The 14,745-nt window shown below is 41.0% G+C and overlaps 1 protein-coding gene across 3 annotated transcripts; it reads right to left on the bottom strand.

Annotated features, from left to right (window-relative positions):
* Positions 1-1,336: 1,336 nt before the first annotated feature.
* CCDC43 (coiled-coil domain containing 43) lies at positions 1,337-10,599 on the bottom strand. Of its 3 annotated transcripts, none has more exons than XM_061144227.1 (5): positions 10,359-10,599; positions 6,963-7,050; positions 5,706-5,841; positions 4,189-4,247; positions 1,337-2,943 (listed from the first exon to the last, which is right to left on the bottom strand). In XM_061144227.1, the coding sequence occupies exons 1-5, from the start codon at positions 10,560-10,562 to the stop codon at positions 2,756-2,758; spliced, it is 675 nt and encodes a 224-aa protein (XP_061000210.1). In that variant the 5' UTR covers positions 10,563-10,599; the 3' UTR covers positions 1,337-2,755. The 3 variants fall into 3 exon arrangements, with proteins under 3 accessions (XP_061000210.1, XP_061000211.1, XP_061000212.1); XM_061144228.1 differs by having other exon boundaries at positions 4,136-4,247; XM_061144229.1 differs by having other exon boundaries at positions 2,908-3,043; positions 4,136-4,247.
* Between the last annotated feature and the right edge of the window lie 4,146 nt (positions 10,600-14,745).

Here is a 14,745-nt window from a genome sequence, read left to right on the forward strand (position 1 = left end):
CCTCCTTCAAATAAGAAATTTTTGTTCTGCCTTTGTGTTAATCCAGGAAAACCATAGTAAAACTTCCAGGGAAACTTTTACATACAGTGGTCAGAAATGAAACACTATTAACAAAAAAACACACAAAAATTATTTGAAATTTTGTTAATCAAGTCACGCTGCAGATAACTCTCAAATTAGTTGGTTGTCCCTTTCTACTGAATACCCTCTAATGGATGGTTCTTACATGTTATACTTCTGAATTACAACTTATGAAAGTGTTCTAAAAGTTATAACAAGATTTAGTTTGATCAAACTGATGCTTCCATCATTTCTAATCCAAAGAATTTGGAATACTCAATTTTATTTTTAATAGAAAAAGCAGTTTTTTATAAAGGTGGTTGAAAATTTAGGTACCTTGAATTATACCACTGTCTTTCCCACTTGAATAGTCTGGTACTGTAAGGTTTTAGAAGGTTGGGGAATTAATGACTGAAATTTCAAATTTGGCCTAAAATGTCCATCATATTGTAGAAAACACAGTTGTTTAAAATTTGCCTTTTTCAATATTGAACGTTTTAGACATAAAAGGTTTATGCACCTGAGTTATGTGGATAACCTTGAGTAAGTGAAGTCACCCAGTCGTGTCTGACTCTTTGCGACCCCATGGACTGTAGCCTACCAGGCTCCTCCGTCCATGGAATTTTCCAGGCAAGAGTACTGGAGTGGGTTGCCGTTTCCTTCTCCAGGGGATCTTCCCAACCCAGGGATCGAACCTGGGTCTCCCGCATTGCAGGCAGACACTTTACCATCTGAGCCACCAGGGAAGCCCGTGGATAACTTTACTCAAATCCTAATAAGTTGATCTTTTTCTTCTGTTTAGTTCAGGTGTACATTTAACTGTGACCTAGTTAATCGAGTCCTGGAAGAATGAACTGACTACTCTTAAAACAGATTGAAACTACTACCCTTCAGGGTCTATGGATATAACCTGACTCTGCTTCAGAGACCAAAATCAAGGTGAAAACAAACCAAAAATCCCAAATAAGGGTTATTAAAACAGGCTCTCTCACATGCCATCTCTAGCCACAGCCACATATAAAACTAAAATGCCAGCAGTACTCAGATTTCAAAGCCAACCTACTGTCCAAAAAAGAAGGTAATCTTTCTGATCTCCTAATATCCAACCTCACAGAAAGGAAAACTGAGGCAGAGAACTTATGGATTCCAGGAAGAGGGTCTACTAGCAGAAGAGATTATTGGGCTAATCAAAACGTAAGTAAAATTCAAACACATTCCTAAGGGACTATCCACACAGAAGTCACTTCCAGCTGGAAGGAATCAGAATAAATCAAGATACTGATTTAAATAGTTTATTTTTTAAAAAGCTGGTTATTTTTTTTAAAAATTTTACAATGACACGGTTATAGGAGTGTATAGGGGTGACACGTCATTTCCTTAACCATGTTTTTTACCTTCTGTGGAACAGTAAAAATTTTTGTTAATCTCATAGTTAATGGTATAAAACAGAGGTCAGCAGACATTTTCTCTGAAGGGCCAGGTAGTAAGTATTTTATACTTTATAGGTCACATAAGGTCTCTGTCGCATGTTGTTTCTTTTACAACCCTTTAAAAATGTGTGATCCAATGTGCTCAAACCATACAAAAACAAACGACCAAATTTGGCAGTAGTTTGCCCACCCCTGGTATAATGTATCGACTTTCTGTCTTGACAGAGAAATTGCTCTCTTCAGGCTTCTTGACAGTCTGCTTCCTGAAGTAGAGAAAGGGCTACTTACAACCAAATGTGGTTTGTGACAAAAGTAGAAATGGAGGAGAGTTCCTACTCACTTTCAACTCTCCCAAGCAGTTTTTCCATTCACTTAGTCATTCAATACATTTTGTTGAGCACCTACTATGTACACTCTTAAATTATCTTTGTGTTAGCAGAGATTTTCAGTGTTTTTCCTTCAAAGGGTTTCTCTAAACCTGTAATTATCAGGTCCTTGTATTAGGGCAGATCAGGGTTAAAATCTCTACTAGCACTCAAGAGGATTCATGATTATAAAAAAATGAATCTAGCTAATGATGATTCCCTGCACTCAATACTGACACATCCTTCTTAAAATCACAGCCTAGGTGAGGAAAAATATATAACTATCTCTTACTAAAAGAAACTTTGTTTCCTATCATAGGCTGAAACTTAAAAAAAAAATCTCATATGCAGAACATCCACCAAATACCCTTTTCTTATTTTCCTATTTTGTTGCCATGTAACATAAAAGTCGATCCGGGTAGGGCTCTTCATTAGCTTCCTATTTCAGCCATAAAACCATTTATTTAGATGTGAATAATACTTCTGAAGCAATTGACACTCCTACAATTCATCTCAGGGAAGGAGTGGTCATGATTCAGCTCTTTCAGGACAAAAACTCAGCTTTCTGAGTTTTATCCTGCTGTTTATCCAAGGTAAGGGAAGACTTTTTAAAGTGGTCAAAAGGAGTACAGGACTTCAGTATTAAAATATAGAGGCTGTCCCCATCCCAGATCTTTGGTTCAGACATCAGCTACAATAACATGATTACCCACACCACACAGAGACATGGCACATTTCGTAATTAGCTAGAATTGTGATTTTCCTTGTGACCATGTAAACAAAAGGGGAAATGCCTTGGGAAACTACCTGGCAATGTTCTCTCATTTCTCTTAAATACACAAATGCACAACCAGGTCTCCCTTTGACCAAGTTCATTAGGAGAAATAGAGTGGACCAAGGTTATCGCTTTCGCTCCCCTCTTTGTGTCCTTTTCTTTTCCTTTTCCTTGCGTTCCTGCTTGGCTAGTTTGTCTCTCTCCCTCTGCAGCTTGTCCTGTTCCTTCTTCCTCTGGGACTCATCCCGAAGCGTGTCTCGCTCCAGTTTTCGGGCATTGAGGACATCTTCCACATTGGTGTTTCGGAACAGAGCTACAGGTGAGTTAAGGGATAAGGGTCCAGGTCACACAGGTCTCAACTCCTGCTCTCCTCATTCAGGCCAAGTTTCAAATACTCTCTATCTATCCCGCATCTTTAAAAACAAACAAACAAACCAACTTTATGTTTATCTTTAGTCCAATGGAAAATCCTACAACTGCCATTAGTGTAAATCCATGGCTGATTCATATCAATGTATGACAAAACCCACTGAAATGTTGTGAAGTGATTGGCCTCCAACTAATTAAAAAAAAAAAAAAAAAAATTTCATTCAGACTTGCCTAAATCTGAGTATAAATATTTTATAAAAATGAAATTTCATTCTAGAATAAGTACTCATATCATTCACTGGCAGAATATTGTTGGAATTTCCAGGCTAGTTTTAGTGCCTAGAGTATTAAAGTAACTGGCAAAATTTTCCTTTACTCAGCACTATTAAATGCTTGAAAAGAGTTAAGAAAGTTGTTTAACCTTACTAAACTTTACCAATTTGCTTCTTTTCCCAGACCACTAAAGCTTAAGTGAAAATCATGTTCTAAAGAAGTAACTTTAACCACAGTTAGAAAATAGCCAAAAAATTTGCCTCATTTCTTGTGACTTTAAAACATAACCTGTTACTACCAGACAAGATCCTTTTTACTCTTTCCACATAATTTTTTTCTGCTTTAGTGCTTTAAAATGAATAAGTTTCCCTGAAATAACCCCTTTCTCAGAAAATAACCTCCCTTTCTGAAAATCCACCTTACTCCTCACCTTGAAGAAGGTGGATTTCTAAATCCACCTTCTCAATAAGCTTCTTATAAGTGCTTTTGTTGGTAGGGACTTTCTATAGCATGTTTCAATTTGTCCATATTTTCACTTAAAGTATTCAGTGCTTTTATTCTCTTCCAGTGAGTTCCCCAGGTCTTTGAGGACAAGGACCAAAATGGCAATATTATTCTAACTGCTTCCACATTGCTGGGAAACCCAACACTATACACAAGGAGTACAGATTCTCATTTTCCCTTAGAAATCCTTTCTCTAAACTAACCCCTTCACAGTTCATGTCAACATATTTTCTTTGGGGGGAAATTATTGCTAAATTGACTATTTAGCAGTGCAAGGACTGGGGCTCATAATGTTGACCTAACATGTGTTCTTGGAGGTAGAGGGAGCCCCCAGCAATGACAGCGAAATACAAACTGACCCACAAGAAGATCCTATGGAGCAACACCTGGAGATGGACACAGAGAAGGATACATTTGTCAGAGCCAATGCTCATCGTGGTGGCGCCCGAGTCATCCTTCTCATCCGCTTCGGTGCGTGGCGTTAAGGAAAGTCAGATATAAAACAAAGGTTAGCAAATCCCATCACAACATCAGAAAACAGTGATTAAGCTGATGGGAAGGAAAGCAGGCTTCATGGAAGGACTCTGACAGGGATGTGATGGTAAATCCAGGAAAGTCACCTTTAGAAGTCTCAACTTGGGAAAGACTGCTCAGAGCTCCTGTAAGATCCTTATCTGTTAGGGTCTGAAAAGAAACTGAAGCTGGTCTGGGTGGACTGCCACATTACCTGGGAGCCAGGGGGTGGTGAGATGGCCTCTGAAACAATGGTTCTCTAAGTGTGGTTCCCAGAACTCCCTCAGAGCTTTTGAGAAATGCACACCGTTGGGCCCCCCTCTGTATCTACAAAATCCAAAACTCTGGGGCACAGGGCCCAGCAATTTGTGATTTAACAAGTCCTCCAGGAGAACTACTGCTTAAAATGTTTTTTCTAGCCCAGGAAATGAGATTTTTGTCATTGGAACCCCAGTTCTGCCAAACCTAGCAAGAAAAATCACGAGAGAAAACAAGTTGACCCCAAAGAGCCTAAGAATTCTTTCCTAACCTAGTGATTAAATAGCAAACATTTCTGATACAACAGCCACTCCATTCAAGCAGGCTCAGTAAGCTAAGTATTCCCTAAACAAATTTCAGATCCAGGGTTAGAACCAAACCTGGTTTCAGGGAACCAAACCTGTTCCTACCAGCAACACTTTCTTTTTACATAGTCCTCACTCAAATTCCAGGTTTATTTTCGTGTCAATTTTATTAATTACATAGTCACTGGAATATCACTCATTCATCTCTTATTGCCTCCATTCCCTTATCAACTGTGATAAAAATTACAAAGATGTATTTATACACATAACACTGTACTTCATAGAAAGGTATTATACAAATACGAAGAATCATAATTATAAATCAACTATTTCAATTTTTTTAAAAAAGAATCATAGCTAGATCTTATTTTCTGAAAACACAATAAGAAATGGTCCATTCAGGCATTATTTGTTTCACACTCAAGTTTTCAAGAACATATACATTGCAATAGTCCAGTAACAACCATTCTAGCATCATTCCTCATGCCCACAAAGGGCTACAATCTCTGCCATTTCAGAGGAGAATATTAAGCTCTGGTGGGGTGGGAGTGGAGGGTGTACTTCCCTTGTGGTCCAGTGGCTAATAATCTGTGTTCCCAATGCAGGGGGCTGGGGTTCAATGCCTGGTCAGGGAACTAGATCCCACATGCTGCAACTAAGAATTTGCATGGTGCAACTAAACAAATCTCACATGCAGCAACTAAGACCTGATGTAGCCAAAGAAATAAATATATATATATTTTTTTAATAAAGCTATAGAGGGGGATTGCCAACTTCCCAGAGTTCAGTGAAAATCAGCAAAGGCTTTTGACTTGAGCCTCAGGGAATGGTGCCGAGACTCCAGAAAGGATATTCCTCTTCATCTGTCACATCAGCATACTGGGCCAGAAGGGCAGCTTTCCTCTGCTTCTCCTCTTCTGACACCATTCTGGGCTTCACCACGATTTGTGCCTGCTTCTCAATGAGGGTGGCAATGGCCTGGACCTCATCTGGGAGGTGGTGGGAGGGAAGCGGGGGACAAGGTTGTATGTGAGAGGAAACATGCTTCCAAACCACCAGTCCACCCAGGCAGTGCTTGGAGCAAAGGCAACAGCAGCTGCTGACTCCTGAGAGCCCTGGGGTGCAAAGGAGGTGCCTCGGGGGCCAATGAGAAAGGCAAGGAAAGGCCATGCAGGCCAGGCTTTAGGTCTCATATCCATCTTCAATCAGAGCAGCCCTGCTTTTACTTTTATTATATACTGAAGTTCTGCTGCTTTAAGGAAGAAAAAAAAAAGTTGAAAAGTACTGCATTAGAACCAGAGAAAATCAAGCCTCCAAACATGCAACTTTCTCTAGTCTCAAACCAGAAGCCTAAGGAGGAATCTAGCATTAACTTAGGCTGGTCTATCCCATATTGATAATTATGCCAGGTGAAACTTAGATTATTTTAAAAACAAAATTATCTTTTGACTTCTCCATGCTCAAAGAAAGGAGGCAATGATATCAAGCAGTGACTCTCATGCCTGGTTGCATATTAGAATCATCTGGGGGAGCTTTTGAAAAAATAACAATGCCTGGGTCCGCACCCCAAAGAGGTTTATATAACTGGCCCATGGTGCGGCCTGGGCACTGGCACTTTTAAACATACAGCAAGCGTTTCCAGTGTACAGCCACGATTGAGAACCAGCATGTGAGTAGCTCAGAATAGATTCTATTCAAGTTTGGATTTCTGTTTTGAGCTGTCTGTAGCTGATTTTTCATCCTAATGGGATCATCTCTTTCATTTGAAAGGATGGAGGGTTTAGCTGAATAAAGCAAAAGACCAATCACAGTCTGTGTTATGAAATGAGATTATGAAAAGGGTGGGAAAATATAGTTGACCCCACACCTGCAGAGCATATATACATGGGGGAGTGTAAAAAGGAAAGAGAAAGAAAAAGGCAAGAACCACAGTGAAGATACCCATGGTGAGCTGAAGTGGTAAAACGTAAAAGAAAACCAACCTTCAGTTAAAAAGTTAAACTAAGCTGCCAAGTGTTTACCGGTTTAGCTCACCTGAGGAAAGCTAAAGACTCTTAACAACTGTACAGAAAAACTGGTTGGAGGTTAGACATAAAAACTCCAACTCTACCTTCTTTTTTCACTTTGGTGACAACATTCTGAGTTTCTGACCATCGTTCCACAATCTCCTTGCAGATATTAAGGAGGGAATCTTCTTCCTGGTTGAAAAAGTAGACCAATTAATTTCCTGAGAGCCCTCAACCTAATGCAGAAGGAAATGGCAACTCACTCCAGTACCCTTGCCTGGAAAATCCCATGGACAGGGGAGCCTGGTAGGCTACAGTCTATGGGGCCCGCAGAGAGTCCCACACTGAGGGACTTCACTTGCACTGTCTCAACCTCATCAAATCTACACAAAGGGCAGAGCTCCCCCAGTTGGTGATGGGAATAAATCACAGGGCAGGTTTGGGACCCACAGAATAGAAATGAGGATTCTCTGCTGAGGCTCCCAACACAGGGAATCCTATGAGTCACAGAAGCCACACCTGCTAGAGCACCCACTCCATCCTGCCAAGCTCCAAAGGAGAGAATTCCCACCAAAATTCAGGGCAGTCCTTCTGCTTTTGCAGCAAAAACTTGCTGAGTCAAAATGCTCCTCTATGAAATCTTCCTTGGCCAATATACTCAATTCAGTACATTCTCCAATGTACTCACTGATCCATCATAAAGAGAAGTTAAGTGAGTAGATGGTCTCCTATCCAGCCATCACTCTGTCCATTTTACATAAGCAGACATACTCTGCACACCAATCTTCCTCTTTAGCATGGTATGACAAAAAGGATGTTGGCTTTTGTGTCAGACTTAGTTAAATTCAAATCCAGATCTACGAGCAAGTTTCTTTTTGTAGAAAAAGGCTGGTGTATGAAAAGCTGCCACAAAATGTAACACCCTGCTCACTAAGCTCATTGTGATAATAATTTCATGAGGTATGTAAATCAAATCATTATAATGTACACCTTAAACTTATGTAGTGCTGCATGTCAATTATATCTTAAATACAACTGGAAGAAAAAAAATGTAACATCCTACTTAATGTAATGACCCTACTTAAAATTGCTCACCCTCCATTCTACTCCCAATTCTCTCACAATGCTTCTTTTTATCCTAGCACTAATCATTTTCAAATACCCTAGATAATTTACTAATTATGTTTTTCTTTACTGGAATATAACCCCTCGAGGACAGGGATTTCTGTCTGTGTTGTTCCCTGAAGTACCCTCCAAGCACTTAGGGCAGTGCCTGGCAGAAGAGTAATCCATCAATAAAAATTTGAAGAATCAATCAATCAGCATAAGTGCAATCAGAAGGAATATAGAGGATGACAGGAAGCTTTTCTTTACTGTCATTTTCCCCCAGCCATATATTACTGTTCTTAAGTCTTACCTCAAATTGTTGCTGATAAGCTTCTAAATTCCTAGTAATGAATCCTAGCCCAAAATAGTGACTAATTTGGCTATCTTTTGTTTTCCCTAAAATGGGATTCAGTATACTAGTTGGGAGCTTTTATACCCAGCCCAACTGACTAACAGTAAGTAGCGCTATAAGTGATGTTTGGTGTCTACCATATTCATTGGCCTTGCTACTCTATAAGGTTTGCTCCCAAGTTGTTTCATGAACAGGACCCCTGTGTCTCACCATATTGTTCCTGGCCAATTTTTTTCAAAGTTATTTTCTACACAGGAGGGGCTGGGGAAATTACAAGAAAATTAAGTAGGGTTTGTGAACTGGGTGGGGGGGTGGGGGGACAGGAGAAGGAAAGTCACCTTAAAAGTGAGTTTGTCTTGGAACTTCCCTGGTGGTCCAGTGGCTAAGACTCTGTGCTCCCAGTGCAGGGGGCTTAATTTCTGTCCCTGGTTAGGGAACTAGATCCCACAAGCTGCAACTAAGAGTTCACATGCCACAATTAAAATGATACCCAAGCCTTAACTAAAGGTCCCATATGCTGCAATGAAGATCAAAGATTCTGTGTGCCCCAATTAAGACTCAGAGCAGTCAAATATATATATATATATTTATATTTATATATATATTTATATTATTTTAAGATGCAATTATTGGGAGGGGGGGATCGGGATGGGGAATACATGTAACTCTATGGCTGATTCATATCAATGTATGACAAAACCCACTGAAATGTGAAGTAATTAGCTTCCAACTAATTAAAAAAAAAAAAAAGATGCAATTATTTTAAAAAGTCTCTGCAGTTTATGCAAACAAGAGATACAAAAAAACAAAACAAAAACAAATCTGGTCTAGGTAACTCTTCTACTAAGAGACTGTTAATAGTCTCAGGCAAAATTCAGGTCCACCTTTGTCGGCAGACATACAGTTCTAAGTAATGATACAATAAAAAGAACAAGTCAAGGAGCTGTACCAATGAGTACCCAAGTTACTTGAACTTCTTTTTCATGGACTCTTTAGGAACATCCCAGTGGGAAATTTTTTTAAGCTAACTTAATTTGTTTGCCTCCTATTCTTTCCAACTACAACCTGCAATATAAGGATTCAGGAAAAGAATTTATTCCTCTGTGTTGTATTTCCAGCAAACTTATGAGTTGCATCACAAGTTGTGTTAAGGCTTTCCCATTTATAGGTCAGTCTCATCAGAGCAAGTTCTGGAATTAAAAAGGGGGCCCTTGCCAGGAGGCCCTAGGACAGCTGCACAAGTGTTAGATTTCAACCATGTTGAAATCAATGAACTGTATTTTCACCAAATAGTGTAAGTAGAGATGAAGGCAGCAGAAACGGTCAGGTTGGAAAAGTGTGGACATCTTGGTGACTTACTACTTAAACACAGTTTAAAGCACACATTTCTGAAAGCCTGGATCTGCTTCTAGGAGGCTAAGTATCATGTTTATTTCTCTTAATTAAAACTCTGATCTCTCTTATTCCTCCACCCACTCCCCCCAATGATTACTGCATTTCTAAATACAGTAAAGGATCGAGCCCAAATTTGCTTCCATTCTGCCTAGGCATGAAAAGACCTCTACTGCCTAAACTGATCTTTTTTGGAATCCTACCTCCAAAGTAGGAAACCAAGAGGGTACTTCCTGCGGGCTTTTGTCAGGGGCTCTGCCTCCTAAGGGTCGCAGACATCCCAGAGCACTTAATATTCCCCTCTCAACACTGTCAACGGACGGTAATGAAATTGGTTGGTAGGCGTTTATGATACAACTCATTTCAATGCCTTTGGAAGAATACTCACCCAGCTGACCTACAGGCACCTACGAGGGCCTTGTCCTCAGAAATAAGACAAAGCCTTTCTTCTCTCTGCACCTGCAACCTTCTGGCTCCCAAAACCCTGGATGAAAAGCAGCTCCCTGTCCCCGAGGCCCAGGGCTCAGAAAATTATTCCTCTTCCAGGTGAGACCACTAGTCCTCTGGGACACTAGGTAGGGGAAAGGTGATACGAAGTACTAACAGGAAACGGTTTAAGAAGCTAAAGGAATGTGTCTGGGCTTCTCACCAGGAAAGCAGAGAGAATACCCTGCAGAGCATCCAGCTTCTCTTCTTCCTCCTCCTCCTGCAGGACACCCAAGATGTAGGCGCCATAAACGGCTCGGTCCACTCCCAGCGCCTCCAACCGTCCATCTAGCCACGATTCAAAGCCGCTGCCCCCTCCATCTCTCTCGCTGGAGGCAGCAGCAGCCACTGCGCTGGGCGCCGCCATCTTGGGGCCAGGGACCTGCCAGCCCCCAGGGCGCCTACCGCAGTGCCTGTCGGGTCGCGCCGCGGGCCCACTGCGCATGCTCAGAAAGGAAATCCACGCCCACGGCGCGCTGGGCTTGGAGCCCAGTTGACCCGTAGTAACCTGCTGGTGCGTTTTGTACCTTCTAAATAGAGCGCATCCTGGCTTATGCACGATCATGCGGTCTCTCTGGAATCCTGGCAGGTGAGTATTCTTAACAGACTCTTTTTTACAGTTGGGGAAGTTCAGTGACTTGGCCAAAGTCACGCGGCTACTAACTAAACAGGACTGGAACTCAGCTTCGATTCCAGCGCTTTGACAGGCCTCACCAAGCCGCCCTTTCTCGCCAATCGTAGAAAGCTAAGCCTCCCGCTCCCACACAGCTTTCAAGGAGGAAACCGCCGGCTCTGTGGAATATGCACTATGGCTATCAACTGCCACCTGGGCCTTTCCAAATTCCCCCCGTTCCCCGCCCCATCCAAACTCAAGCTGCAGAAACCTTCCCTGATTCCCAGCAATCTGTGTTAAATTAAGGCCTCTCCAAAGTGCTGCGGTTGCTTCTCTGCACCTAGCATGCTTGCTTAACGCAGTACCGGACACATAGTGGGTGCTCAGTAAATGAACTGGCAACCTCCAGTCGTTTCTTTCATTCACCCAGTCAACACTCACATAGAAATATCTTCGAAGAGCCTTCTTTACCCATTTTCAAGCGTTATCTAAGAACTTTTGAGGCATTGCTGCAGCTGTTGCTAAGTCGCTTCAGTCGTGCCCGACTCTGTGCGACCCTATAGAGGGCAGCCCACCAGGCTCCCCTGTCCCTGGGATTCTCCACTCAAGAATACTGGAGGGACTTCCCTGGTGGTCCAGTGGTTAAGACTCCGTGCTCCCAATGCAGAGGGTCCAGGTTTGATCCCTCGTCAGGGAACTAGATCCCACATGCTGCAACTAAAGAACTCTTACACCACAATGAAGATTGAAGATCCCACATACTGGAACTAAGACCTGGTGCAGCCAAATAAACATTCTTTAAAAAATAAATAAAATACGCAAATTAAACCTGTAATGAGATACCATGTTTTCTTCTCAAAGTCTGATAATACACAGCGTTGGTCTATGACTGGGTGATATAGGCACTAGGAAATGTTGCTGCAGCAGATAAACTGGTAGAGTCTTGCTGGAGGGCAGTCTGAAAAGATCCAACATTTCTCCTTCTGGGAATTGATTATAATATGTGCATCTGTGCAGAATGACATTTATAATAGGATATGGGTTGCAGTGACGCTTATTGTAGTGAAAGAACAGAAATAGTTTACAATCTGTCTACAGAAGACTGACTCAAGCCACAGAAACAGGGATTGTGCAGCCATAAAGGTGGAGGAAGCTCTTGATGTACTGACAACAAACTTTAGGATACATTGTTAAAGAAAAAACGTGAGGCACAGAATAATATGTATTGTTTGCTACCATTTGTGTTTAAAAAGAGGAAGGATGGGGAGAAATACATACACATATGTGACCTGGCATGTGCATAAAATATCTGGAAAGTTACACAAGGGAATGTGAAGATGGTTGTCACTGAGGAGAACTCAGGGAGACTTGTTCTAAAAGTATGAGCTATTGGGATTTCCCTGGTGGTTCAGTGGTTAAGACTCCATGCTCCCAATGCATGGGACACAGATTTTATGCCTGGTCAGGGAACTACAAACCCACATGCTGCCCAATGTGGCTGAAAATTTAAAAAAAATAAAGTAATATAAAAAATAATGTTATTTCTTACATTAATTTACCTTGCATCTTTTGTTTTAAATCTCCTTTGCTTCCTTCCCTACCCAGAGGTAACTTCTGTTCCTGAACTTGGCATTTGTCTTCTTCTTGAATGTTTTTAAACATAGTACATATTACTGCATATGCATATGTAATATGTGTGTATCCACGGGTATGTATCCATAAACGATATATCACATTGTTTTACATGTTGGACATTTCTTTCTGCAGTATGCTTTTTCCATTTAAGATCTTGAAAATATTTTCCTGTATTGATACCTGTAGCTCTTATCCATTCATTTAAACCACTGTGTAATATTCCATTGCTTGAATATAGCCCAGCTGATTCATTCGTCTGCTGATGGGCATTTAGATTATTTCCCAGTTCTTCAAACAGTGCTTCAAGTCCCATTCTTATATGTAACTCCTTGCCTACCTGTGAAGAAATTACTCTGGGCCAATGAGCATCAAACATTTTTGCTACATACTTTTAGCAGTAAAAATATTTTTGCTTTGCATACCTAGCATATGAATATGTATTTATGAATTACATAATAGTGTAAACCACTATACAAAATTAGTATGTCCGTCATAAGATATATAAAAAGGAAACTTAGAAAGGGTGGTTAAGGACTTCCCTGGCAGTCCAGTGATGAAGACTCCACGCTTCCAATGCAGGCAGCCCGGGTTAGATCTCTGGTCAGGGAACCAAGATCCCACATGCCATACGGCACAGCCAAAAAATAAATACAAAAGGTTGATTTAAAAGAGAAATAATATGTTATAAATATTTATTTGTTTGTACTACCAAAATACTTAGTGAAAATAATGTGGCTGAATATGCTTCATTCCTTTCCTACCTTATTACTATTTAAAATTTTTGATTGTAAATGCTCATAGCATAAAATTTACCATCTGAACTACATTCAAGTGTACACTTAAATAGGGCAAAGGATTCATTACTGGCAAGAGTTCCTCTTGAACTTCAGTGATTTTTCTCAACCATTGGCCAGCTGACTCCTCACTGAACCTGAAAGTTTGTACCTGGAGTGTTCACTTGTGTGTGTCATTCGGACTATTGGTAATCTTAACTTTGCTTCTTTGGACAAATCTTATTAAGCCTCTTATTCACTTCTGGGAGTTAGGAAAATCCAGATAGCATAATCTGTAAATTTATCTGGGGATGTGTAAATTGTGGAGAATAGTGTAAAACCGACTCACACCGACAGATAGCATAATCTGTAAATTTATCTGGGGATGTGTAAATTGTGGAGAATAGTGTAAAACCGACTCACACCGAACTCTGCAGAGAAGACACAGACAACCTGTCTAGGTAGGAAGCTCCCTTACCCTTTACCCAGATAGCTCAGTTGCTTTACTGTAAGCCGGAATCTCTGACAAGAGCACGGGAGGACATCAGCATTAGCATGCTTACTAAAGATTATTAAGCTTACTTGTTTTTCTCTTAAATAAAAAAATATATTCAGGATTTCCCTGGTGATAGTGGATAAGACTCCGCCTACCAATGCAGGGGACACAACTTCGATCCCTGGTCCAGGTAGATTCCACATTTTTGTTGTTTAGCGGCTAAGTCGTGTCTGACTCTTGTGACCCCATGGACGGTCCATGGGACTTCCCAGGCAAGAATACTGGAATGGGTAGCCATTTCCTTCTTCAGGGGATCTTCCCAACCCAGGGCTCGAACCTGCATCTCCTCCTTTGCAGGCAGATTCTTTACCACTGAGCCAGCCAGGAAGTCCAGATATCACAGGCAGCTAAAGCCTGAGAGCCACAACTACTGAGTCCATGCTCCAGGGCCCAAGAGCCGAAACTACTGAAACTCCTGAAGCTGAACTAGAGCCTGTGCTCTGCAACAAGAGAGGCCACTGCAATGAGAAGCCTGTGCATAGCAACCGAGACCCAGCACAGCCCAAAGTAAATAAACATATAAATACTAATGCTTTCTTTTGGCACCTCTGTGAATATCTGGTGTCTGAGGGGTGCACACCCCTTTCAGAGACCAGGATATATCAAGAAACAGAATTGCTGGGTTGAAGAGCATGAGCCTTGCTGGCTACCACCATATTGCTCTCCCAAGCGCTTGTCCCAGTTTACATTCCCTTGCCTTCATGTTTTTACTAAAACTTGTTTTTAATATAGTTTAATTTTTGCCAGTGAAAAGGGTGAGAAAGAGCTTCTAATTGTTTAATTTGCATTACTAGCTTAGGCTTAATTTGCATTTAATTACAATTGAGTCTGAGCACTTTTTATATATTTATCAGCCATTAAAATTTCCTCATTTTTTTTTTTGTTTCTTTTGTTTATCTGTTTGTTTGTTGGCTGCACCAGGTAGAATCCGGGATCTTAATGACCAGGGATCAAACCTATGTCCCGTGCATTG

This window comes from Dama dama, chromosome 5, assembly GCF_033118175.1.
Source record: "Dama dama isolate Ldn47 chromosome 5, ASM3311817v1, whole genome shotgun sequence".
Taxonomy (NCBI): domain Eukaryota; kingdom Metazoa; phylum Chordata; class Mammalia; order Artiodactyla; family Cervidae; genus Dama; species Dama dama.